Here is a 27,254-nt window from a genome sequence, read left to right as displayed (position 1 = left end):
TGTTACATTAAACCCAGAAGCTGAATCTACTGGTTACAAGACTACAGAGTTTTTTTGGATTGAGTTTAGAGCCATGTCCTGACTTTATGAATGTAACCTGTGGCATGTCTCTTTCATCAGCTTCTCCAAAGTCCTTGATTAGCTTGAGTCCTATAACCTGCTATTTAAATAACCATGTATTCTTTTTAATTTAATGGTTTTGTGTTATAAATATTTTATTTGGAGAACATCTGGCTTTGAGGGAATCCAGCCAAAATAATTAGTGGTATCTATACTAAAAATGTAAAATCATTAATGTACAGTATTTGCATTTCTTTAGGAACTAGAATGGATTCATTCTAGACCACCAGAGGTCCACAACTTGGTTTCTAGTCTATTAGGAACCTGGTTGCACAGCAGGAGGTGAGCAAGTAAAGCTTCATCTATATTACAGTTGCTTTCCATTGCTTACATTACTTCTGAGCTCTGCCTCCTACAGATCAGCAGCAGCAATAGATTCTCATAGTAGTGTGAACCCTACCGTGAACTTTACATTACAGAGATCTAGATTGTACACTCCTTTGAATCATTCAGAAACGCCCCCTCCCCCACCCGCCGCCATGAAACCTGTCTCTGTGCCGAAAAGGTTGGGGGCTATTGTCCTAGACAGTTTGTGGCCATATGGCATTGACTGTTAGGCTAAAAGTTGTGCTTGTCTTTTTGTTCATGTACACCCTAGCAAGAACACAAAAATCTGAGGAATATTAACAATTTATTTTTTCAATTAAGAAATAAAATTAAGCAGGTTATAAAAAGCCATTGTACTAGTACATATTAGGAAATATTGAGTCATGTGTCTTAAAGTCACACTTAAGACCAGGCAATAGTAATAAGCATAAGATGGCTGTGGATACTACGAGATAATGTCTACTTGTTAGAAATGGATGGCATATTGTGGTTTTTTTTCCATCAAAGTTCAAAAGTTAATGATGTACTTTATATTTTTATTGCTTTTACTGAGGCATCAATTGAGGAATAAAAGAGATTCTAACATTCTGTTCATTTTCATGGTGGATATATTCAATATCACATGTGAATAACCATATTTGTTATATCATGTTCTATTTCATGCATCCTAAATTGTCTTTAGGAAATTTTAGTACATATCACTTCAATCATCTGAAAGGAATCACTTCTTCATTACAGCTCATAAGTATCAGCTGGAAAAAAATTGGCCCAATTAAGAGAAATATGATAATGGTATAAAAACACATATAGACATGTCTGGGAGATGATAAGATTATTTTAATTTTCCCATTTGCACTGGAATTATTTATTTTACAAATCTCCAGATCTTTTGTTACTTAAAATCCTTTGCTGAATCATGAAAAGAAGCTTAAGTTAGCAATTTTCCTCTGCAAAATCTATCTGCTAGCATCTGGTGAACATTTGGATACCTAGTCAGGTTCTATGGAAATGATTATTTTAAGACTCTATTTCAACATGTCTGGGCTTAAAAATCAGCTAGGATCATACTCTGCACATGTATATTACTCTGGGGGATTAAAAAAACTTGGTAATAGTAACAATGATCTCAAGTCTTTTGCAGCAATTCAGATATGTTGGGAGGCAGGACAATAGGATGTGTAGGCAGGCTGGACATGTGCCTGCCAAGTACTCATGTGCTTCTGGACAGTGACTGGCTGCTTCACCTATTGACCACCCCACAGCTAGGCCCCTACCCTCTACAACTCCTGACACTTACATTTAAATTTGGCTGGGCTTCAGAACTGAGGACCAGTCCTTTCTTGTGCCTTCCTATGGCACCCCTGGGGTTGGTTTCTGCCTCTTCACAGGAGGATGTTGCTTTACTTCCAGAACAGCTTCTGGAAAAAAAGGGGATACTTTTACTCAATTGTAAATACAGTTAAAAGCAGAATTATCATCAAAGTGGATTTTTTCTGGATCATAGGATAAATTATTTAATAGAAATATGTAACTACATACTTTAATAAAAATGCTATTATTTACCAAAATTCAATTGCACATTAAGGATATAAAGAGGGTTTGTATGCCGATTGGAAGCTAATAATTTTTTTGTGTCTATGCAATCAAGTATGCACTTGTTTATTTTTATACATATATTGCTATAATTAGGGTCTGGAATGTCTCCTAAAAAGTCCATGAGTTAAGGCTTTGTCACCAATCTGTGGCACTATCGGGAGGTGATGAAAACTTATGAATTGTGCTTAGTGGAAAAAATTAATTCACACTGGGCATGTACTTCCAGCCATTATTGAGAACCTGGCCATTCTCTCTTTTTTTTGCTTCCTGGTTTCCATGAGGTGAACAGGTTTACTTAACCACTGGCTCTTACCATGATGTACTGTGCCTGCCATCCAGGCCCAGAGTGACAAGGCCAAGTGACCACAGGCTGAACCCTCTAAAATGATGAGCCAAAATAAATAATTTCCTCTTTTTATATTGATTCTCTCAGGTATTTATTACAGTAATGGAAAACTGATTAACACATAACACATATATAAGTTTTGTTGAAATAGAAAATGTATTATATATTTTTATTGTTTTTCATGGTTATGTTATATACCAAATTTTCTTTTTTTTCAAATTTTCATTTATTCAATTTTCATTAGTATATATTTGAGACAATTTTGAAAGGATTTTGGCATTTGCTATACAGGAAGCAAATTTGAGGAAGGAATATCTTATTTAAGAAAAGTAAACTTTTTGAATAACATGTTTCCACTCAATTTGTATAAAACAATATTTGAATTAGAAATTATTCTTAGTTATTTATCAAATTAGGTCTGATAAGGCTATAATTTGACATTTTCAGATTTTGTTTGAACCTTTGATACAATTTAACTAATTGAATATTTTTATACTTTATAAATTTTCTATCATCTAGACATTTTATAAATCGTATGGGATTTCTCTCCCCTTACACTGAATTTCAGAAATTTAACTCTATGTTTGGAGTAACAGTGTCTATTTTATTTTGCTCTATTAAAATCTTAACAGGAACAACTTTAGCAACTTAAATAAAAAGTTTTGAAAGCCTAGATTTGTTAATTAGGAAATGAGTGCAGGATTGGGTATCCAGTTTAGATGTTTTGCATTGTGATATGAGCAGTACACTGTAGAATAATATTGTCTAATAAAATAGCCTGTTATAATGCAAATATTCTCTGCTTTTACTGTTCAGTATGGTAGCCACTTGTCACATATGGCTATTTAACTCTTAAAATATGACCAGTGTGATTGAGGAGCTGAATTTAATTTTTCTTTAATTTTAATTATTTTAAGTAAAGGACCAGTGCTAGATGCTTTCACCTTGAAGAAAGTGTGTTTCTCTGGATTTGGTACTCAATATGAAATAGATATCTTCTATCTATGGAACATCTATAAGACAATAATTTCTCTGAACACAAGGCCTAGGCTCTGACATGTGGCCTCCATTATGGAGTGTGTACAATGTTTATTTGGGGCCAAACAGTGTATAAGGTAGCATTCTGAACTTTGGTCAATTTGTGGATATTCAAACACAATAAAGTTCAGGTTAGCCACAGGTGATTTGAGAATCTTCACCTCTGGAAAGCCATGGGATCTCAGATTATCTCTAAAGATAAAGTTCAGTGACAGTAAATGGACTCAAGGGCTTTACTTTTCCAATGTACTGATTGTGTGGTTTGACTCCATGCAGAAGACTGGTAGGTAACAGATACTTATGAAAGAGGTACTCCACCACAGGTGCCTCCTTGAAAAATAAACTTTGTACATTATTCTTTTAACTTTATAGATTCTGATCAGATATCAGGAAAGGGCTGATAAATACTTTTTGTGCCTGTTATATACTTCTTTATTAATAAATATTTATTGAGCAAAGCACAATGCTTAGTGCTGGAGATAGAACGCTGAAAATAAACTGTATACAACCCTTCCTCTCACGGTAACCTCATTGGACAATAATATTTTTCCAATGTTCTCTTCTTCCAAAATTTACTTTTTCTTTTTAAGTATGGTGAAAAGATACAAGGGATAAATAGAAATTCTGAGGATTATTACTATTTGTATATTATATATCTAATTCAATTTACTTCTCTCTAAACAACTGTTACAGGTCCATTTAGTAGTTTTTTTAAAAAAATTCAATATTGGAAGCACAGAAAATAATCAGAGACCTCAGTTGCCATTTTTAGACTATGAGATTAGCACCATCATTTAACATTTATTGTGTGTTTACCATATATGTTTTAAAGGTGAATCAGAAGATGAACCAGAATATCCTCTAAAATAATTATTAATTAAAATATTTTTTGTTGCTGTTAATGTAACAACACTTATTTTTTACTTTGTCATTCATAACACTGTAAGAAACAGTGCTATATAGCAACTGTATAATTAAATTTATGATGGCCAACCTACATTTATTAAAGAATTTTCACTGATGGAAATTCAAGAATGAAAAGGATTAAGAATTGAATGCATATAACTATAACATCTAGTACTTAAATATCTGATGGTCAAAAAATTATTTTCCCAAATATGTTCATTGATAATCCCCTTAATTTTTGTAGACAGGCACTTTGAAAATGATTTTAAAAAATAAATTACATAGCAGTGGAAGAACACACAAAAGGAAAAAGATAAATTTCTTCATAAATTCTTAAAACTAGTTGTCTACAAAATCATCATGAACAAAATTAAAAGGAGAAAGGCTATTCATTTTATTTCATTAAAAATGTTACACCCTATGGAGACCTAAAACAAGACCACAAGTTCAAAAGAATCTTCTGTGTTCCTCCCATTGAATTTGGGAGAGGTCATGACTGCTTCGACCAATTGAGCACAGTGGAGAAAGCACAATATAGCAACTGAAACTGGGTTATAAAATATCATGAAGCCACTGTGTTGTTTACTGGAATGCTGTCTTTTTCCCAAGCCTCTAAGTGAGAAGTCTGACTCCCTTAAGGCCATGATGCAGAAAAAGCCACATGTAGGTGATTCCCACATGTGAGTGCTCGAGTTGACACTGCCAGCAAAGCTCAGCCTTCTTCTATCCTTGCCAGGGTACTAAACAAGTGGGGTTCTTGAGTCCCAGTTCATACCAGCCAGCAGAAAAACCTCCCAGACCTTCCTGAATGCCTGATTTATAAAACTGTAACATAAAAATTGTAGTTGTTGTAAGCTGCTAAGTTTTAATGTAGTTAGTTATGCAGCAGAAATCACTGGAACATAATGTGTGTGTGTGTGTGTGTGTGTGTGTATGTGTGTCTGTGTATGTGTGCACGTGCATGCACGTATATTTTTACAATAAAAAAATTTTAAAAAGTGAATGTAAACTAGGCATGGTGGCACATGTTTGTAATTCTATCACTTTGAGAGGCTGAGGTAAGAGGATTGCAAGTTCAAGCATAGCCTGGGCAACTTAGTGACTTAATAAGACACTGTCTCAAAATAAAAAATAAAAAACGAGCTGTGGATGTACCTCAGTGCAAAGTTCTTTAGTTTACTCCATGGTTGTGAAAAAAAAGTAAAAGACAAGTAAAGACAGACAAAGGAGGAGCCAGTGAGGGAGATGTACACTTCCAGGCCACAACCCCAGTGAATCACCTCTTCCAACCAGTTCCCACTTTCCAACAGCACGCTCAGCCACCAAACTCCCCAGTGGACAAATCTGAGTACAGAGCCTCTATGATCCAACCACCTTCCAAACACATGAGACTTTTAGGGAACACCCCAGATCTAAGCCATAACAGTAGAGAACTTAGAATAAATCAATACTTTCCTGACTTCTACGTTCCACAGGATTCCTATGCTGCCTACCTTGCACCCTCTCCTCATTCTGTGCCCTCTAACCATATTGACTTTCTTATGGAAAACATAATGCTGATTCTCACTTTTAGGCCTTGGCTCTTCTTTTTTTTCTGGAAAGTTTTCCCCACAGAAAACTGCATGACTGGGCCCTTTGCCATTTAAATCTCAACTTGAATATCATTTCCTAAGAAAACTCTTTGTTTACCTTCCAATCTAAACTCAACTACTCATTTTTATATATCTTTAATCAAATTCCTTTTAATACTATATTAGCATTTATCTCTTCATTACTTTATTATGTATCTTATTTACTTAATAGTCTGCCTGTTGAGAGCAGGGAACTTGTTTGTTTTGTGTGCTGTAACATCTCTTGCTTCAGAACCAGGTCTGGCACATGGGAGTTGTTCTATAAATACTTGCTGGACTCCTTATAAATAAACACATTTGTACATCTGAAACACCAAACTTAATAAAGCAAAAGAAGCAAAACGTGATTATTTTTAAAAAGCCAGAAATGGTAAACTATATTGGTATTTTAAAAAGCTTTGATGGTTTTGATTAGAATTAATTATATTGCTTTAATTTTGAAACAAGAAAAACCACAAAATCACAGCAGCAAAAAATTTTTTCAGGAGTGTGATGAGAGCTCCTCTGTCAACAGATATTTTAAAAACTATATCATCCATTCAGCAGACTCCTTGCTTTGAAATGAAGAATGTTCACTTTCCACCAGTATTTTTGTTTTTTGTTTTTTTGCTGCTGAACATATGATTTATTTACTGGATAGGGGACAAATCTTACTAAAATGACTTTCTTTTCATCACTGATAGGTTTAATTTTGGGGGGACTGCTTAATACAAGAATCTAGAATGATATATTCTAATTGTTTCATTGGGTGAATGGGAATTAAAGTTATTCTTGGTATCATTCACTCTGGGATGCAGGAGCCTTATGGGTTGGGCTTCAATGACCAGGTATGATCATAAGATTCTATAGCAGTGAGATCTATTTTTATAAAACCCATACAAAAAAATCTGAACTTATTCTGAATTGCTATTTATGGATATGCCATAACATTTCAGTGTATATAACATTTTCTCAGACATTCAGGCATAAATTTCAATATGCATTTCAACATTGTGTATCCTGACTAGTCACTGAATTTTCTCTACAAAGCAAGATGATTACATTCTTATGGTTCTTGAAGGAAAAGGAAATATATATTTGGTAAACATGTCCTTTGGGTCAGTCTCCCTGCTAATTGTATTATGTTCAAAGTCTCCATTAATTCTTAAAACTGTACAATAAATGAGTAAAGGCAGTGAAATGAAAGATTTTATTCTTTCACACAATTTTGAAGGAGAAGATTGGTGAATTAGGAATCATCAAAACAAAGGAACTGTCTAATCTTATCCCATTGATATCATTCAAGGGTTTTGTTTCAAGTTTTTCAAGGAACACTATATGTTATTCTGACTCATGGATATTGACTGACACATGAAAAATGTTCACTGATATGAATGCTATTAAGTCAGATAGAAGACTTCCAGAGGAACTGTACATTTGAGTTGTTTTGAAATGTATGGACTTGGATAAAGACAACTGGTTGAAGAACCTTGATGTTCCCAGAGGTTATTCTTATCTTCCCATAGAGTAGTATTCAGTTTGGACGGCTTATAATATTTGGAGGGGTGTAGAGAGCCAATTTTCCCATGTTTTTCCCCCAAAACTTGAAGTTGTACGGTCTCAGATAAAGCTCTGATTGTAAAATCCATTTGTACCAGAACAAAATCAATTCTAAATTAACAACTAAATCCTGACAAATTGGAAGAAAGGAAAAAGTTTCTTAGTAGTGCACTGAGACACCACTGAGGAACTGCATTCATATATCACAGGTTTTTATTTTAAATATGTTACAATTAGAAGGACATTAACTTTCCATTGTTCATAAAATCCATATAAAGTAAAAGAAAAGGCTGAGAATATTTAAAGATCTAAAGTGTGATGAAATATTTGGATTCTATTAATTTAGAATAAGGATAGGAGGAGTGAGAAATTCATTTTCACTTCAATATGTGGATGAATTTGTAAAACTGGAGAGCTGGAGAACAGAAACTTCCATGGCTGGAAAATAAGACACAGGCTTCACTAAAATTTAAATGGTGATGTTTGACAGAAAATATCTTTTGAGATTTTTATTCTAGGTGCATCCATCTGATACTTTTGCAATAGATAGAAATATACCAACTGTTTTCCAGAAGGTCCTTATTTTCACTGAGGAAATCTGGAAGGTAAAATTCTAGCCCTTTTTGAATAAAATCAAATTGAATGAAACTTCAGACAGGATAAGATACTGAGAATATAATGGTGCTTATTATATGGTCAGAAGTCTTCCAAATAACAGAGCATGAGAGAAAGAGGCCATGTCTCTGAAATGGTAAATAATCTAAAAGAATGTGGTGTGAAGTTGCTTTTCACTTATCCAGCTATTTGATTTTATAAATCAAATCTTATACTGAACCAAAAAGTACAAAGTAGAGTTTTTTGGCTGGACTTAACTATATTATGATATACTTGCATTCAGTCATATTGTCATTTGCATTATGATCAATTCATATATTCATCTGTGCAATTAAATTAATTAAATCTGTGACTTAATACTTGATTAAATCAATGTTATACCTCACCTAAGGTAGCACATGAAGCAATTTGTTTTGGGAAAGTATCTCTCTGTCTCTGTCTCTCTGTCTCTCTCCTTATACATCCATGTTTATTGACACTCAGTTCACAATAACTAAGCTATGCAATCAGCCTAGATGTCCATCAACAGACAAATGAATAAAGAAAATATGGTACTTATACATAATAGAGTATTATTCAGCCATTAAGAAGAATGAAATCAGGTCACTTGCAGGAAAATGGATAGAACTAGAGATAATTAAGTGAAACAAGCCAGACTGAAAGACAAATATATATTGTGTGGCTTCTATCATATATGGAATCCAAATAAATGAAAGGAAGAGACATGAAAGTAAAATGGACTACCAAAGAAAAAGAAGGGAATAAGAGGGAGGGGGAGGGAAAGGAATATGGGGGGGTGGGGGGTGAAAGTATGTTTTGTGCACATACGAGTTTTACAAAATAAAACTCATTGATCTGTATTACTAGCATGCAGTAGTTAAAATTCCTTGATAATAAAATTTGACTGTTTTATCTCCTGTTGAAAGTGATTTATTTTTATTTAAAATGCCTTCAAAATAAATATGAAAATTTTCAAGTATATTATGGTAGTCGCTTTTCTTGTGGAATTACCACAAACCAGACTCTGAAGTGAAGAGAGAAAAATGTGTTGCATGTTTGGGATATGATCAAGGTTCTGAAGCACCCCAGAACTTTGGTAGGAAGGAGAGGATGAAAATGAGACTCTGGACGTTAGGACAATGCTGAGCTTTGGTTTTGGTAAGACGATTTTAAGTACAGAATCTATATTTTATTTCTCTCACTTTCTTCAGCCTGCACTGAATAGCTCATAATTGGTGCTTAGAAATTATTTGTTGAATTAAATAAAATGTCATTTCCTATGCTTTCCCTAAGGGAAGGTTTTCATCAATCATTTTAAATTTTGAAAACCTAACTTTGAGGACCCCAAGGAACTAATGAACATTGGGAAATTTTAACTCAACAGGAAATGGGGGTTGATTCATTGGTGTCTTGGGTCAGTGAGGAAGACTGACCTTAAGGAAGAATTTGTGCAGGGATTTGTAGTAAGGAAGAAATATTAATTTTGGTAAAAATGACTTTTGTCCTCCATGAGATATAAACATAAAGAAATAAAACCAAGATACTACGAACTTGGTCTTCTGTGGAGGACCTCAGTAACAACAACCTCATATGGCAATTAGTGTTGGCTGATGATGCCCTGAATTGAGAACCTAAGAACCCCAGCAAGCCTGGGTTTAAAAACAAGAGAGAGGAGAGTCATGGTGGAATGCAAATTCCAGATAAATATAACCTGTTTTCTGTGTATTTCAGGCTCTGGTTTATTAGTCTTTCCATTGCTGACGGAATCGTTGTCCATATTGCTCAGTGCCCTGATAATCCCTGATGGTGACTATGGCTTTGGAGCTCTGGGCAGTATTTAAGAAGATGGAAGAATAACTCTGCAAACTGAGTTAATTCTCTTTATCTTTGGTTCATCCATGCTAGTCTTTTTTTTTGCCGGGGGGCATGCAGTCAAATCATGAGCCATTACTATTAAGAACAGCCATACAGTGTCCACCTGCATGTGAACACATAGCGTTGTTAAAAATAAGACAAACAGATTCCTACCTTGCCTCCAGGAGCTGGCAATAAAAACCAGACAACTGATACAGTGAAAACAATGGGGCAAACAGATGAACAGCTGAGTAAACAGAGAAGTACCACAAATTAGAGGATTTTAGTACAAACTCCTAGGGAATATGCTGTTTTATGTTGGAAAAGAGGGAAAATTCTGCAGGTTTCAGAGAGCTTGCTGAAGTCTGTGTGAAAGTAAAGAAGGAGAGGCTGATGTTGGTGGTAAATCATCTTGCTCTTTTCAGTGAGAAGGGAAAGAAATTTCCCTTTGGAGTGAAGGGAGAGGGTATTTCCTTCATAGCTACTTACCCTGAGGGTAGATTCATTGCTACTTAGGCCTAGGCTTTTTTTGTAAGAGATTTGGTTGTAACCAGCCTAGGGAAGGAAAATAAAAATGTATTAAGCAGGGCATATTCTGCCAGAGAGATTTCATAAGCCTTCTTTCCACTGGAAACCAGGCTAAAAAGAAAATAAAAACCAGAGTGTATTATAATTGTACATTCCACTTAAAACCAACTGGCAAATACCAATTGATTTTCCAAGGAAATGATTACTTTGGGTGAGGTGTTGTGTGTGTGTGTGTGTGTGTGTGTGTGTGTGTGTGTGTGTGAAGGGCCAACATAACTTGCTATTGTCTAGCATTTACTGTTTTTGACATCCTGAGCACTGTCAGAAATCAATCTGGACTCATAAAACTCAGCTGAAAGCAAATTCCGGGCAGGTCTCAACTTTAGCTACCCTGGACTGATAGGTATCTCTCTTCCTTTAAATATATCCAAATAGAGAATTTGAAAACCTCCCCAGGAATCTTTTCCAGGGTTTATAAAAACCTCGCTGCCAATAAGATCTTTCCATCTAACTTAAATTCCTTTGGTTGTAATTTGAATTCATTTCCTCTTCTTTGCTCATTAGAAAGGAGAATACTACCCACTATAGCCATTTCTCTAAATACAGCTGTTAAACACACACCTCAGGCTTCTTTTCTGGATACACATGACTTCTATTTCATATGTCAGTCTATTTATAATCTTTTTTTGTTTGTTTTCTTTTCTACTTTGACCTCTGTCTTTTTTCTCAAGATGAGATGACTTGGTAAAGACACCTTAAAATTGTGTTTTCAAACTGATTTCACAAGACTTATTCTACAAATATTGACATGTCTATATGTTCCATTCTCTAATTCTAGCCAGACTGTACTGATTAGGTCATAAGGATCTAAAAGAACACTGGAATTTGTACTTTATGCATCCTTAGACTGGGTGAGTTGATAGTCTCAAGATTTGGATGGCTGCTTCCTAGCTCTTAACACCTTGGGCAAATAACTGACTTCTAGATATCATTATGGAAAGAATCTTTTCTGCACCTATAAAATAAGATGGACAAGACAATTCTGAGGTGTTTATCCCTCTTCAATACTCAATACTTTTATGAATATATTCTAAGTATTTTTTGGCCCAAAGCAGAAGTTATTTTTCCCTTAATAATCCTTATTTTACCTACAATGGTTAATATGTGTTATCCTGTCACTAATTTTTTAAGCAAGAATTTTGAATTAATTTTTAATTTCACTATTGAGGTATAATTTAATATTTTGATGCAACCTCTCTCACATACATATTCCTGCTTATATGATGTCAAAAATCATAAGTTTATAGTTCAATGAGTTTTGCATATGCTAAACCATGTTTTGGTTTATAATTGCCTAAATGTTTTTGTAAGGCCACTGTTATCATATATGAGTTGATTTGATTTGTTTTTGTGCGGGGGATTAAACCAAAGGTCTTCACACTAAACTATATTTTAAAATTTATTTTTATTTTAAGATAGCATCTTGCTAAGTCACTAAGTTGCCCAGGCTGGACTTGAACTTATGATCCTCTTGCCTTAGTTCCCAGAGTGCTTTAAATAGCTTTTAGACAGTGGAAAGGAGGCTGTAATTCTAAATCTTCTCTGTCCAGATGAATATATTTCCTGTTTTTCATGCCCTGGATATTTAAAGCACATACTAACAACAATGAGCCTTTTGAGAATCTGATGACACAGAGGTCCCTTTAAAAGATAACTCCTTTATCTCAAAGACAAGTACTATGGAATTTAAAAAATTATATTATCAAAAGAATCCTTAAAAATATGGCTTGAAAGAGGTCCATAGTAGCAAAATTTTGGGGTGGATCTTTTTTTCCCTGTGATTGTCTATTAAGGTCAATTTTCTCTTCATTTCCTTTTAAACTTTTTGCTGCACTTCAAATTTAGCTTCAAAAGATCTATCAGGGCTAACCATTTCACTTTCCTCATAAAAAATCAGTGCCTGCTGTAATATTTTTAGGGGTTTTAGAATATAGGGGAATATTTTATCTTGCTTTTTTTTTCACATCAGCTTGACCTTCCTTTGTCTTTCTTCTTTGCAGCACACCTTTCTTAAAAATCACTTGCTTGGCTTGAAAACTGTGCTTCAGCAAACCTAATAGCTACCAGGCATAATGGTGGACACCTGTAGTCTCAGTTCTCTGGAGGATGAGGTGGAAGGATTAGAGTTCAAGCCCAGCCTGGGCAACCTGAAGACATGGTGAGACCCTGCCTCAAAATTTAAAAAGGAACTGGGGGGACAGCTCAACGTGAAGGCCCTGGGATCAATCCCTATTGCCACAGGAAAACAGCAGCAGCAGAGACAATAAAACAACCTAATAGCTAATTAAACAAGGGAAGTCTGAATTTAATCATACTCCAGATATCAAAATGGAATGAATATTTGCTATAGTGATTTAGTGACACCTTGCTTTAAAATTTAAAAAAGGGCTGGAGATGTAGCTCAGTGTGAAGGCCCTGGGTTCAGTCCTTAGGACAGGGGGGAAAATAATGACGATGACAACAACAAACCCCCAAAATCTAATAACTAATGAAACAGAGCTCTGAATTTAATCTTACTCCAGATATCAATGTGGAATGAACAATTGTTATGAATATAACCCCCTCTTTTTCTACTACAAGGTTGTTAGCAGTCTATTTTCTGACCTAACAGCAAATCTGCTCTGTTTAAATCATTGCTTTTCTGTGAATATCATCACATCCCATCACATCACATTCCCCACCCTTCAGTCCTGTGCATCCAGGCTGCCATGGTGGCTTCTGTGCCACCCAGACACAAAGCTGGTGTCCAGAACTCACTGAGTGACTCACTGGTCTGCTAAGTAGTCAGCTGACATTTCAAATGCTTCTTTTAGTATTTTTGTTCTGTCTTATGCCACATGCCTCACATTACATGTCCCTGAGTAACATTTGCACTTTCTGATCAGTAGGCAAGGAACCTGGCCATCACCCCACTTGATGCTGGAGTTACGAGTGAGCAAGGGAGATGGGATGCTTGTATTTTACTATCTTTGGTATGACTTCCTACATTCTTGATCGTTTAGAGAATGCTCTCTGCTGCTCCTTTTATCTTTTAATCCTTCTCTTTTTTAAGTCCACCAGTCCTGCCAAGTCTCTTCTTTCCTCTTCTCATTCTTCTCATCACACTGAAATCACCAACAAGGCAGGGAGGGAAAAGAAGTAAGAGCCTCCCCTTCCTCTTCCTCTTCTTCTACCTCTTCCTCCTCCTCCTCCTCCTCCTCCTCCTCCTCCTCCTTCTCTTCTTTTCCTCTCCTCCTGGTCCTGTTCTTCCTCTTCTTTTTCCTCCTCCTTCCCTTCCTTCTTTTTTTTATTTTTTATTTTTGAGACAAAGTCTTACTATATAGTTCACGCTGGCCTTGAGCTCACTATATAGCCTAGACTGACTTCAAACTTGCAGCAATCCTCCTGCCTCAGCTTCTTGATTGCTGAGATTACATGCATTAGCCCCCATGCTTGGCAAAAGCATCTTTCTGAAGGTCATTTCTCCCATTGTTTTAGTTTTCAAAACCTCTTCACCATCTTTTGAAGATCTTTACATAATTGTTTTTTCATTTTGATTTCACAAAACAAATGTCTTTTCTTTGTCTATAGTCCAGGGGTAGTCCTAGCATTTGAACACAGGGATTGCTCTTTTATTTTCTCTACACTGACACTAAGCAACATATTTTGCTCTGACAAACTAATTCACACATGGTTCAAATTAATGGATAATATTGTTTTGATTTACAATGTTTCATTAATTTAGGTTTTAATTTATGTCAGCTTGTATGATATGTTTATAAGTAAGGTTTTTGGTGAATATTATTCCTGTGAATCTGCCCAGTTGAAAATTTCTGTATCATTATTATCCTCACATAATGTCATTGCCTTGAATACTGGAAAATAAATATTCAGGTTAATGGGGAGTCTGGATAGGAAATCATTCATGGTAGGACACAGTGCACATTAAAAACATATCAAGAACATGTTTAACTAAGAGTCTATTAGCATCTGAATCTTTTTTGTTCTACGTCTTGCCACCACTTCCTTCTCTGAAAATTCTGCACCTGTCATTTAGTATTAGAAAGTAATATAAAATATACTCATGCTAAAGTTATGTCAGCCACATATAAAAATTCAACTCACCTTCTCTATATTCTTGCCATAGATATATCTACTGGTTCAATCATAATATAGTTATTAAGACAGCAGCAAATGAGAAATTTTAAGAAATTCTATGTTACAATAAGTCTAACTAGATCTTCCCTTAGTAAGAACTACCCACCCACAGGATTTGGTCCATAAGCTTTAGGATAGTTTTGGTCTTAGAAACTGTCACAAAGATAGTCAATAATAATAATAACCCTGCTACTTAAAATAATAGAGACAGATCTTTTGCAAATGGGAAAGGGATTATGAGATAGAGAGAAAAGGGAGGGGAGGAAGGGATGGGGAGGGAAAATTAGAAAGAATTAAGATGTGTTATGAACATATACCAACATCCCATGTTGAATGTCATCATTACATACTGCAAACATGAACTAATAAAAATTTTAAAAAAAGGAAAAATAGTCCTTCAATAATACTCCACTAATATTTAGCTGAGTATCTATTATATCCTCATGACTGTTCTTGGTACTGGGAATATATTAATAAACAAACAAACACTTCAGAAAAACTCAATAAACAAAACAAAACAAAACAATTTAAACTCAGACTGATTGACACTTGAACCTGGGTTCTTGGTCTTTTCCTTATTTTTATTTAATGTTCAATATTCTATCATCATCTTCTTCATCATCATTGTCAGGAGGCACTCAATAAATACATGTTAAATAAAAAGAAGCTGGAATGAAATGTCTTTTTGTAAGATTCTCAGTGGCACTTCCTTATATAATGACACTGTGGCATTCTTGTACAAATAAATGTACAATTAATTAACTAATTAATTAATTTTTAAAATTTAAATTTTATCTCATAAAACCCCAAATTAGATATCTTTCCTCATGTGGATTCAACAGTTTTCCTTACCCTGGGATGAAAATGTTCATTTCTAAGGACAGAACTTATTGCCAGAAATCAAAGCTGCAAAAGTAGAAATCTCATTTTGAAACAAATATCAGTCACTCTATCTGTCAAAGGTAGATTTTTCTCTACATTTGAAAGAAAAGATTATTAGATGAAATTAGAATGAACCTATCTGTTGTCTTTCTCTGTTCATTCTGATTAGTTCTAATTCATTCAAAAACTTTGATCAAACTTGTCAGTTTTCAGTTTTTGTAAAATATTTGTTTTCTTCTCTACCCTCTGTCCAATCAATTGACTATTAACAGAATAGCTGTACTAAGCTCATTCATCACAGTATTCTGTTCTACAGCAGTCAGAAAGTCTAAGCCCTGGTACTTGCTTCAGGGGGTCCTCAGTGTAATTGGGAAAATAAGGGGCACTCAGGAAGGAATGGGGAGAATACCAGACATGGTAGATACCCGTGGGATCATAAAAACACAAGTCTGGTTAGAAGAGAAGAAACATGAAGACTTTACGTATAGTAAATGGTACCCTTGAATAATAAGTAGAACAATAAGAAAATACTTAGAGCTGGCTGAAATTCTGTCATTAACAAAAATTTAGTTCCAACTTTAGCCACAGTTAATCCTGGGCAAGTCAAGTTTTCTGAAAAGAATCACCATTAAGTGTAAGAACCATCACTAAAGTAAGTGAGGTTTTAAGTTATGTACTTAATTGGAACCTGGGCTGCATCTGATGATAGCTCATTACTAAATTGCATAACCTTGTAAAAGTTGCTTAATTTAGTTGGGTCTCAGACTTTACGTTTATAAATAAAAGGTTTCAATCATTTTATTTCTAATGACACTTTGAGCACTGAGATTTGAGCACTAAGATTTGTGATGATCCCTTCTGCATTTTAACTTATACAATCTTTTATAGCAGATGGTCTTTTGTAATGGATTCTCAGACTAAACTGAACTAACAGCAGAGGTTTCTTTTGGAGGGATTGTTTTAAGTTTTGTGTGGTATATTTCATTTGTTTGTGGGGCCATGAAAGTGAAGTCATCAGATTAAAGATTTCAAGACTGTTTTAAACCTTAAAAAGCATAGGCTGAAATGGAAAATAATGCTGTTATTTCCTGCCTTTACATAAATAAAGTCATGTTGATGATGATAATGAATAATATTTGCTACTTACTGAATGCTTATTTTGTGCCCAGAATTTTATGTCATGTATATCACTTATATAGTAAACCCTCATATAAATATAATCTTCTATTTATAGCACAAAACAGGTTTGTTGACTTCCTAAGATCACTTAACTTACTAGTGGCAAGACTGAGATTCACTTCTAGGACTGTTCAGACACAAACTTACATGTCTTTTCCTGGAAAATGTTATTTTGTTCTGTGAAGGATTCAAGGGTACAACATTGCTAACATTTAACATAGGTCTTGGTTCCATATGAAGGCAGGAAAATTGAAAGTAAACGTTAAAGAATTAGATCCCTTGGAAATAATCAGGATTTTGAATTCCCTATTGTATTCAGGGCAGAGAGTCAAATACCATGGCTGGAATTTAAAAAGGACTGAACAATCTTATGACTAATAATAGCATTTGTAGTCATGAGGACTGAGACAAAACGAAAAAAAAAAAGAGCGAACAGTAGAGCTTTTAAGGTCAAACATTCAGCACCAAAGGGTTAGAAAAATACTTTTTGCCACTATGTTCAAATGTCATTCAAAGAAATACTGAGGACTGACTGTAGTGGTGGCTGGTGCTACTAATAGATCTTGGGTTTAGGGTCACAAGTCATCTGATAGGATAAGAAGGCCACCTCCTATGTTTTCTATCTGGGTTTCTATTTTGTCTAGCATTGTTGACAAAGTGTACTGATTGAAATTCTAATGATTTACTAAGATTTTTTAATGTATAAGATTTTAAAACATGCGGATAAAAATTCCACTATTAGTACTATTAAATGAATCTATATATTATCTTCAGGGGATCAATGGATTTGTATTTTGGTTCTAGATCATTAGATAAAATATGTGTCTCAGAAGTAATTTTTCTATGTGCAATCCCTGGATTCTTGTCCAAGATGCAGGCCTGATAGGTGAGTTTTGAGGGGCTGTAGGAATTCAGATAAAGAGAGTATTTCCTCACCAATGTGAAATTTAGAATGCTCAGAGAAGTCTTTTGCATATATTTATACACCAACCAGTTACAGTTCATAAGCCTAGAAAAAGAACTACTCTCCTACCTTATATCAAGTAACTTTTGGTCCTGTTTTTGCCAACCTGTGTGTGACAGAGTATGGTAAACTGACATGTTTCACACCAGGGTTTAATTTGGACTCAAATAGATCTCACAGAGTAAGCAGTTTTCTGTTTGCACATTCTTTGAGCTTTAGATGAGAAGGATTATACCAGTGTAAAGTGTATTATTTTAATGAAGGCAATCCGAGTAGTGTCCCAGACTGAATGCATAAATCCTTTTAATTCTCTCTCATGGATTTCATGAAATATGGAAATTGACTATTCAGAGATGTAATCTTGGGGAGTCCACCAGTCTTGCAATTTGGTCTAGAGACTGAATGTTTCAGGTCTCTATCCCAAACCTAATTTTAGTATTCCCACTTACTAGTAACTCAATTTAATTATTTCTTTCAAAAGAAAGACTCAAAAATTAAAAGGCATGCTTTTGCTTATTGTCTCATTTCCTCAAATCCTGGGAAGAATTAGTTTTTAATTGTTGACAGTTTATGTAGCCTGAGTCCTACAAAATTTTGCTTGTTCTAAGAATCGTGAAGCAAAAAAGGTACATCAGGAGTCTGGAGACTGTGATTACAGGCAGATTTTGGAAGAAGAGTCTCTTCTATCATACGTAAATATGGAATAAAGTGGTGAGCAGTTAATTCTTTATGCCTAATTGGATTGGGATTCTTCATGAGGATGCAGTCTCAGGAAAAGGCACTGCTATCTACTCAACGGCATCAGCCCAGTACAAGTCATTCTCTATGTTTTTCATTTCGTATGTCTAAACCATTTACAATATCTGTCATCTTTATCTTTAAAATATATTCCTAATATATTCACCCTTTGTTGACTCAATTGATGGTCCAAGTCACCATTATCTCATTCGTTTACTGCACTGGTCTCTTAAATGTTCTTCTCTTTCCACTCTTGTATTTCTCATTCTCATTCTCCACCCAGAACCCCATGGTTTCATTGAAATTATGAATCATACTATGGGGCTCCTCTGCCCTCAAGTCTTTCAATAACTTGTGGATATATTTGAAATAAAATGCACTCCCTTTAGTCTACATAGTTCTACGTGAACCATAGGACATACCCCTACTTCTACTTATGCTGGATATACTGTACTTTTTTTCTACAACCATAACCACTTTCTTACTGTTCTTGAAATGCACCAACTTTATTTGTTCCCAAAGAATTTGCTCACAATTCCTTTATAATGGAATATTCAAAATTTTAACTTATTCTGGTGTCAGCTAAAATGTTATGTCCTCAGATGGGCCTTTCCTGTGTAAAGCAGCTACTCCTTTTCTTCTGTGCTATTTTTCTGACATTTTATCTATTCTTTGTGCTACTTGTCATCTGAAAATATTTTCCATATCTTGTTTTTTAAATTGTTTATCTTTCCATTAAAGTGAGAGCCCCTTTAGAGAAGGAATTTGTCAACTTTTTTGTCTGTCTCCAGAGCCTAAAATCATGATTCAAATATTGTAGAATGAATGAATTATGGGCAGATAGATAAATGATGGATATATGAATACAAACAGATCCTCAGGATTACTGCCAATGAACATAAAATAAGCTGCTCACAGGTAGCCAGTAGGAAGAAGAGTGTATTTAAGCTGTAACAGCCCCAGAACAAAGGTCAGTTTCTCATGTAGATTCCATTTCATCATTACTTCTGTTGAAATTTTGGGAAGTACTAGTTACGTAAACCAAGAGCTCCATGAGTCATTTGTTTCCTTAAGAACTGGAAACGTTATGGGCTGGGCTTTGGAGACTGCTTTCTTCTATCCAGGTGGTACAAAGGCTTAAACTGTACTTTCATAGAGGAGGGCACCCTTGGAGGAAATAGAATATAATCTGATGGTAGTGACATTGAGGTGGGTTAAGCTTTAGGAAGTTAAGTTGAACACTGAGTTAAAAACAGATGGTCCAAAGGTGACCGGTCCCAGCACCCAGAAGGAAGCTTCTCCGCCTCCATCCCAGGCTCCTAGGGCAGAGAAACTGAGCCAGTCCCAGCACTCAGAAGGAAGCACCCCCACTGCCATCCCAAGCTCCTAGGGCAGAGAAGGTGAGGCGCATGGGCACCAGAAGCACTCCCACCCCTGTGGAAATGAGAAGACACATAAACAAGCCTCAAAAACAGACTTCCAGATCACCTACAGCAACCCCAAAGGGAAACAAGATGGAACACTCTGATACTCAACCACCTGGACTCTCTGAACTGGCAACAAAAGAGGATCTGGAAAAAATGAAATCAGAAATAATTACTCAGATAACAGCAAAGATTTTGCTCATGGTGCAAGACATGATTAATAAATCTTGAGAGGACACAGATAAAAAAATAGAGGATCTGAGGAACATGATGGAATCCCAACATAGGAAACAAATGGAATCCATAAAACAGATACAAACAGATCTCCAAGAGATTAAAAACTCCATCAAAAGTCTGCACAGCAGAATGAACCAATGTGAAGATAGAATTTCACATATAGAAGATAAGATTGCAATTAGTGAGGAGGAAAAGAAAAATTGCTTTAAAATTGTAAGGGAACATGAGAAATCAATCCAGCAGCTGCTAGATGATACAAAGAAGAATAAACATAAGACTGATTGGAGTCAATGAAGAAAGAGGAGAGAGTACAGATGACATAAAAAAACTCTTCACAGAAGTGATGGCAGAAAACTTCCCAAGGAGGGGAAAAGAACTTGACATACAGATAAGTGAGGCATATAGGACTCCAGCTAGCCTTAATAAAAAAAAATCTACACATAGGCAAATAATAGTAAGGATTCCAGAAATCCAACAGAAGAATAAAATTCTACAAGCAGTTAGAGAAAAGAAACAAATCACATACAAAGGAAAGCCCATCAGAATCACAGCAGACTTCTCAATGCAAACCCTTAAGGCAAGAAGAGCTTGGAGTGATGTATTTCAAGCCCTAAAGGAAAACAGCCTCCAACCCAGATTGATGTACCCTGCAAAACTATCTTTCAAAATGGATGGAGAAATAAGATACTTTCATGATAAAGAGCACCTCAGGAACTTCATGAATACCAAACCGGCACTCCAAAAAATTTTAGACAATACCCTAGGAAAAGACAATGAGGATCACAACCCCAGGAAACCCAGCAGAATGAATCCATTGGGCGTGACAAATTAAACACAAAGGCGGAGAAGCCAACAAAAAGAAAAAGTCATGACAAGGCTTTTAAAACTTTTAACTTCATCTCCCTAATGAGTGTATAATTCAATCTTATTATTGTACTGATTAGTATTTTTCTGATTCTAGAGTTGCACAGCATTCCTTGTGCTATACTGGCTATTTATCATCTTCTTATGTCTACATTTTAATTGGGTTGTCTATTAATGAACTGTAAGAGTTCTTTATATATTCTGCTCATAGGTTAGATGCATTGTAAATATGGTCTGTTTAAGGACTACTTTTCATTTTAATGATGTCATTTAAAGTTCTAAATTTTGATGGAATCTCATTTATCAATTTTTTTCTTTTATACATCATGTTTTTTGTATCCTAGGTAGTTCTTGCCTGCCCTGAATTCATAAATATTTTCCCTTACAATTTCTTCTTAAAGTTTTATACTTTCAGGCTTTCTTATTTAGGTTCATAGATCCCTTCAAGTTATTTTCATATATGGAAATAAAGGGTTGAGGTTAATTTTTTATATACAGATACCAGGTGTTCTAGTGCTGTTTGCTGAAGACACTATCTCTTCCTCGGCTCTTGAATCAAGTTTATATTCTATAAAATGCTAATGTTAAATAATCTTTCAAAACTCAGTGGACCATATATGTGTGGTTCTATTTCTAGATTCTCTGTTTTATTCCAATGATCTATATGTCTTTCCTTACACCAACACTGCCTTGATTACTGTAGCTTTAGAAGAAGTCTTAAAATTGGGTGCATTGTGTCATCTCCATTCATAGAAGGAGTTTTTTTTTTGGAAGTATGGAGTATATGTCTTTGATCTGTTGAGAAGGTTCTGTTCTACTTCTAGTCTCCTGATAGCTTTTACCATGAACAGCTGCAGAATTTAGTCCAGTACTTTTTCTCCAACAAGTGACAGGATCATATGGCTTTCTCCTTTCCTCTGTTAAAATGATGACTTTTGGGGGTGGATCTTCCAATGCTGAACCGACACTGCCATCCCTGTAATAAAACCACTTTCTACATCCTGCCAGATCTGACTTCTAAGAGTTTGTTTTGTTAAACAAATTTCTATTATGTTCATACGTTTTTCTTCTATTATCTTTATCCAGTTTTAAGATTAGCACAATGTTGAGTTCCTAAAATGAGGGGAGAAGTGTTCCTTCTTTTTTCTGCTTTAAATGTTTGATATAATTTATCAGTTAAAATGTTTATGAGCCTGCTGTTGTCATATAGGTAGGTTTTCAAGCTAGGAATATACTTTCTTTAATAGGTGCTATTCAAATTTTATATTTCCTCCAGAGTTAGTTTCATTAATTTGTCTTCTAAGTTACTTCTTAGAAGTTGTCAAATTTATTTCAAAACAGATTTTTGTAATATGCTTTCTATATCCTTTTAAATTCTGTAAAATCTGTGGTAATGTCTCCTAGATCTTAATATTGTAATTTAAAAAATGTATAACTGATATTGTGTAACAGGAAGAAAAGGTCTAAAAGAGCAGGGGAATTGGGAGAAGTAGGGGAAGGGAAAAAGGGAAAGGAAAAAATATGAGAAGAGGAAAAAATGGAAACAAGGTCTTTGCAAATAGGGAAGGGTAGAGGGGGTGAAGGGAGGGCAAGGGAAGTGGGGAAGAAAAATAAGAACCAAGAGACTCATGTAATGGTACAAGATCCCAATGATGAATGTAACTGTATTTTATACCTAAAATGTACCAATAAAGTTAATGGGGAGAGAACAAAGAAAAAAAAAGAATCAAAATGTGTAATTGATATTGTTAAATAGGAAGAAAATGTTTAAAGGAATAGGGGAAGTGGGAGGGGTAGGGAAAAGGAAAGAAGGGAAAATAAAAAATATGGGAAAAAGAAAAAATGGAAACAAAGTCTTTGAAAATAGGGAAGGGTGGAGGGGGTGAAGGGAGGGCAGGGGAATGGGGAAAAAAATAAGAACCAAGATACTTATGTAAAGGTGCAAATTTCCAATGATGAATAGAAGTGTATTGTACACCTAAAATGTACCAATAAACTAAATGGGGAAAAAAACAACAGATGGTCTACCAAAAAAAAAAAAAAAAAAAAAAAGAGCTACTTGCATTACAGACACAGTTGTATGGCAGTGGTCCTTGGCCTACTAATCATAATACATGTGTTTTTAGACATGTCCATGGAGAGATATATCACAAGCTTTCATTTACAATGTGAAAAGCTGAATTTGTCATCCATAGTTAAGACCCCCAGTGGATGTATTTTCCATTTGCCCCATTTTTAAATGTTAACCTGGAGATACATCTAGACTGCCTTTTCTTCTTCCTTCTCATCAGAACTACAAGTCCCTCACATTCCGTTTTTATGTAGGAAACCAGATTAAGTAAAACAGCTTCCCTAATTAAAAAAATTCTCCAATGGCCAGTCTAGAGCAAGTTGTGTTCTCTTGTTCAACTACCTACTCAATAGAACACTGTTAAAAGTTTTTAAAATGGTATTTTCTTCACAAGTCTATACTCAGCACCTGTAATACTCTTAAATGGTAAGCAAAGCAATTACAAAGTGCAACTTTATTCAAACAATACCCCTGCTCCTTGAAAAGAGGATTAAACCGAGCTCCTGGCAGCTGTCTGGCAGGATGCTTAGCTCACAAGAGGTTACCCAGGATCAACAGCAGAAAGAATGCTTTAGACAGGGCACTGCGGACTCATTGATGTAGGTTTTAAGTAATCTTAGTGTTAGAGTTTATAGCTGTATTCCACTGAAGCCTGCGGATTCTGTTTTAGGAGGTGCTAAACCAATTGCCATTTAACAAGAGTTATCTTTACAGGTTTCTCCTTTTTAGTCTCCTTCAGGGAGCGTCTGGCATCTAGCAAGTTCTTAGGGTAGTAAAAAGAGAAGAAATGTATAATATTCTAATACCATCTTAAAATTTAAAGAAACACACACAGGGCATGAGAAGTCTTCAAGTGGTACAATGATGGTGTTGTTTTTGGTTAAGTTTAACTTACTTCATTATATTTATTCTGAGGATCTGTCCTTACTATTTTTATGAACAAGTTATTGGATTATGGACAAGTTATTGGATTTCTCTGTTCCTCCGTGTCCTCATCTCTAGAGTAGGAACAATAAGTTACTCTTAGGGCTTAATCAGGATTAATCAAAATAGTGTTTTCAAAGCATACAGCAGAGGCCTGCCTCAAAACAAGGACTCTATGAATGCTAGCTACTATCATCAGAGTTTTTTTTATTACTATTCTGTCTTGCTTAGGTTATACAAGTTGTTCTCTATATTGGTAGGGTCTTCTTTTCTTTACATTTGAGCTACACAGTCATTCAAAGTCTCTTTTAGAGTGACAAACTGTCCCAGTTTTCCAAGGCCTGAGGGGTTTCCAGGAATGTGGGACCTATAGCAATAAAGGGAACTTGGGCTGACCAAGGAAATGAGTCACTACATTTTTGGATAGGTTTCATACCCAAGCTTTTCTTTAGATTAGGTTATCCTTCAAAAAACAGTGAATTCTGAGACTCTTTTTAAACTCACCTCATTTCTGGAAAATCTTTAGATCTTTCCCTGTATGTCATCTTTGTAGATATGGGGTTAAAAAGACAGTTCTGTTTCATATGTCAAGAACAAGTGGCATTCTTTAGGCATACTCAGCTGGTTGGATTTCAATTCAGGGCTTGTAAATTATGGACCCGGATGTCCGGCAGGCTGGGAAGTGGACGATGGAAAAGAATTGGCATAAACTAAAATGACTTTTGCCATTGGCTTGGCCAGTATACCTTGCCAAGTGGTTTTCTCCTCAATTTTAAACTAATCAGTGTTAAATGGGGAAATGTACTCCATATGTTGCTGATGCCTTTATTCTTAATTCACAAAAATGCAATCTTCTTAGAGAGGTAGAGTTCCCAGGAATTGTTTGGAGTCTTTTTCCTTAAAGTGAGCACCACAAGAATAGCCACAAATAACTAGGGCTTTTCAGAGTTCTTGGTGAGAGTAATAAGGTCTGATATTGGTTTCTTCCCCAAATGTCCCTAAAAGTAATCTCTTCCAATCTTTTAAAATATCTCATTCCAAAGTATGACTTTATCCCCTTCCACTGAGTCAAGTTTTCTGTTTTATTCACTTCCAAGTTTACCTGAATTTAATAGAGGTCAACAAAACTATGAAAAGCTCAAATATTTTTATTAGTGGAAAGAAAATCATAAACCAGTAGGATTACTTCTATTTATTGATAGGATTAAAGTGCCTTTAAAAAAAAACAGCCTCAGTTTGGAGACCTAAATCATCATTAGGGAGATAGATAGAAAACATTATCCTCACTTTGATAATTATTCTCCAAAAAAATTATATTAAAAAAGAATCCTACTATTTAGTTTGATCCTGTAGTTTTCTCTATCCCATATCCTCCTTCTACTCTGTTACTTAAATTCACTGGTTTTTGTCATGGCCCCAACAATTTGCTGCTGAACTGCAATGTGGTTCCATTTGTCAGTGGTCTGAGAATCATACAGGCCTGAAATCCTTTGCCATTTATCAGTGTGGGTCCCCCAGGTATTAGGTCGCCTCCATTTGTTTGTCTGGTGAGAACTAGCTTCCTTTTTCAAGACTGGAAGCCAGATTGGTTCAACACTATAATAGAAACCTGGAACTGACATTGGTTTTGCAGATGTGCAAAAGAATCCCTGGAGTTTAAAAAAAAAAAAAGGAAGAGGGAAAAAGGCTTTGGGAAGAGAAAAGAAAGTGTTTTCAGCAGATTGAAAACAAAACAATTAATCATGTGGTGAGTATCACACTTGTTTCTATTAAAGTTACTCATTTTTCTTCCATTTTCAGACTATAGTTCAATTGCTTTTTTATGCAACTACTGAATAACCATGACATCATTTTTTCCTTTGCGTTCTCTTGTTTTCTCCATGTCAGAAAGTTTTCAAATTGTCTCCTTACGTCTAAACTAGAGAAGGAAGTGACTTTAAATGTGAGATAATGAGGAGAAAAGGCAGGGCCTGATCACTGCAAAGATTGTCAACTGGAAAAAAATCTAGAAAAGTCTTGAGATTGTCATACTATATTGCCTAGTGTACTCAAACTTTCTCAGCACCCATCCTTCCCCTATGCATAGTTTGAAGACAGATTTGCCTTTTGATATAGCGCAAGTTAAAATGGCAAATTTTTCCTATAGGTAAGACCCTGGGGTGGGGCCAGCAATTACATCCCCCAAAATAAAGTGTGTTTTAAATCTCTCATTTGCCTGGCTCATCAAGAAATTATTACTTAATGGTAGAAGTTTCTGGATTCTTAATCGTGCATGAAGGAAATGCCTTGGACCAATATAGGTTGATTTTAAATATTAAATTTAGCATTTGACATTTATTTAAATGTGAGCTAGTTACTTAATATCACTAATTATATTGTTTCATCTAAAATGAGAAAGTAACATTAATAATAGTAATAATAATAATAATAATAATAATACCCATGTCTGGTGCTAATGTTAACATTCCTGTGCCTGGCACAAAAATTATTAATAAAAGTCAACAGACCAGGCATTTCTCTTGATAGCAGCTGACCAAGCAGATTAAACTCGTAGAAGATCAGTGGAAATCTCTTCCTTTATGCTTGAATTTTCTCAGCTTCAGTTCATTCAGTGTTATTTGGAATTTTGTTTATGGGGCAGTGGAAACTTAGCCTAATAATGTTCCTTTCCTTCAGACATAACTGGCATTCTTTAAAATAAATATAATTTAAAATTTTTTTCTGCATTAAATTCTTATTTTGGTGCTCAGTGGGATAAAGATAATGGAGTGGGATTCTTTTATTTGCAGTGTGGCTTTTACTTTGTCACAGTGCTGCTTCTCTTGGATGCCACTTCTCTTGTGGGTGGAGTAAGGACAGAGCATATTTGGTGAGTAGCCCAATAGAATCTCTGGGAAATATCCCAGCTCCACTAATGACAGCATGGTTGCTTTGCCTGGGGATTCCCAGGTCATCTTTCTTTAGTCTTGCATATAATTCAGAATTGTGTTTCTGTGACATAATCTTTTTAGTGAGTTAACCCATGTGCCTGCGTGCGTGCACACACACACACGCATACCCTTAACAAGATGCAGAGCTAAATAGCATTTTAATAAAGTAGATAGTTTTAAAAATCTGCACTCTATTTAAATAGCATATAATGCTCTGAGATTTTCCCCTATATTCACACCAAAAAAGCCTGCTAGTCACACCCGCTCACCCATGGAAAAAGGGAATTGAATATGTGATTAAAAGGGACTGTCTCTCCTTAACTAAATTTTTCTATACAAATTCT

At 35.2% G+C, this 27,254-nt stretch overlaps 1 protein-coding gene across 8 annotated transcripts in view; it reads right to left on the bottom strand.

Moving 5' to 3' along the window:
- The window catches only part of Col8a1 (collagen type VIII alpha 1 chain), a 166,838-nt gene that overhangs the window by 66,106 nt on the left and 73,478 nt on the right, over nucleotides 1–27,254 (bottom strand). For 4 of the 8 annotated variants that reach the window (XM_004857963.4, XM_004857964.4, XM_087208599.1 and 1 more), the window contains one exon: nucleotides 1,745–1,865. The exons of 1 other annotated variant lie outside the window; for it this stretch is intronic. In XM_004857963.4, coding sequence (XP_004858020.1) covers nucleotides 1,745–1,865 — 121 coding nt within the window. Of the gene's footprint in view, nucleotides 1–1,744; nucleotides 1,866–10,461; nucleotides 10,508–27,254 lie in introns of those variants that run through there. 3 more of the 8 variants (XM_021238834.2, XM_087208602.1, XM_004857965.4) reach the window with 2 other exon arrangements.

The sequence above is a fragment of the Heterocephalus glaber genome, unplaced genomic scaffold, assembly GCF_053883595.1.
Source record: "Heterocephalus glaber isolate CG9 unplaced genomic scaffold, H.glaber_assembly_v1.0 deba00000122, whole genome shotgun sequence".
Classification (NCBI taxonomy): Eukaryota; Metazoa; Chordata; class Mammalia; order Rodentia; family Bathyergidae; genus Heterocephalus; species Heterocephalus glaber.
The sequence above is the reverse complement of the archived record's forward strand: the minus strand, read 5'-3'. Positions and strand labels throughout refer to the sequence as shown.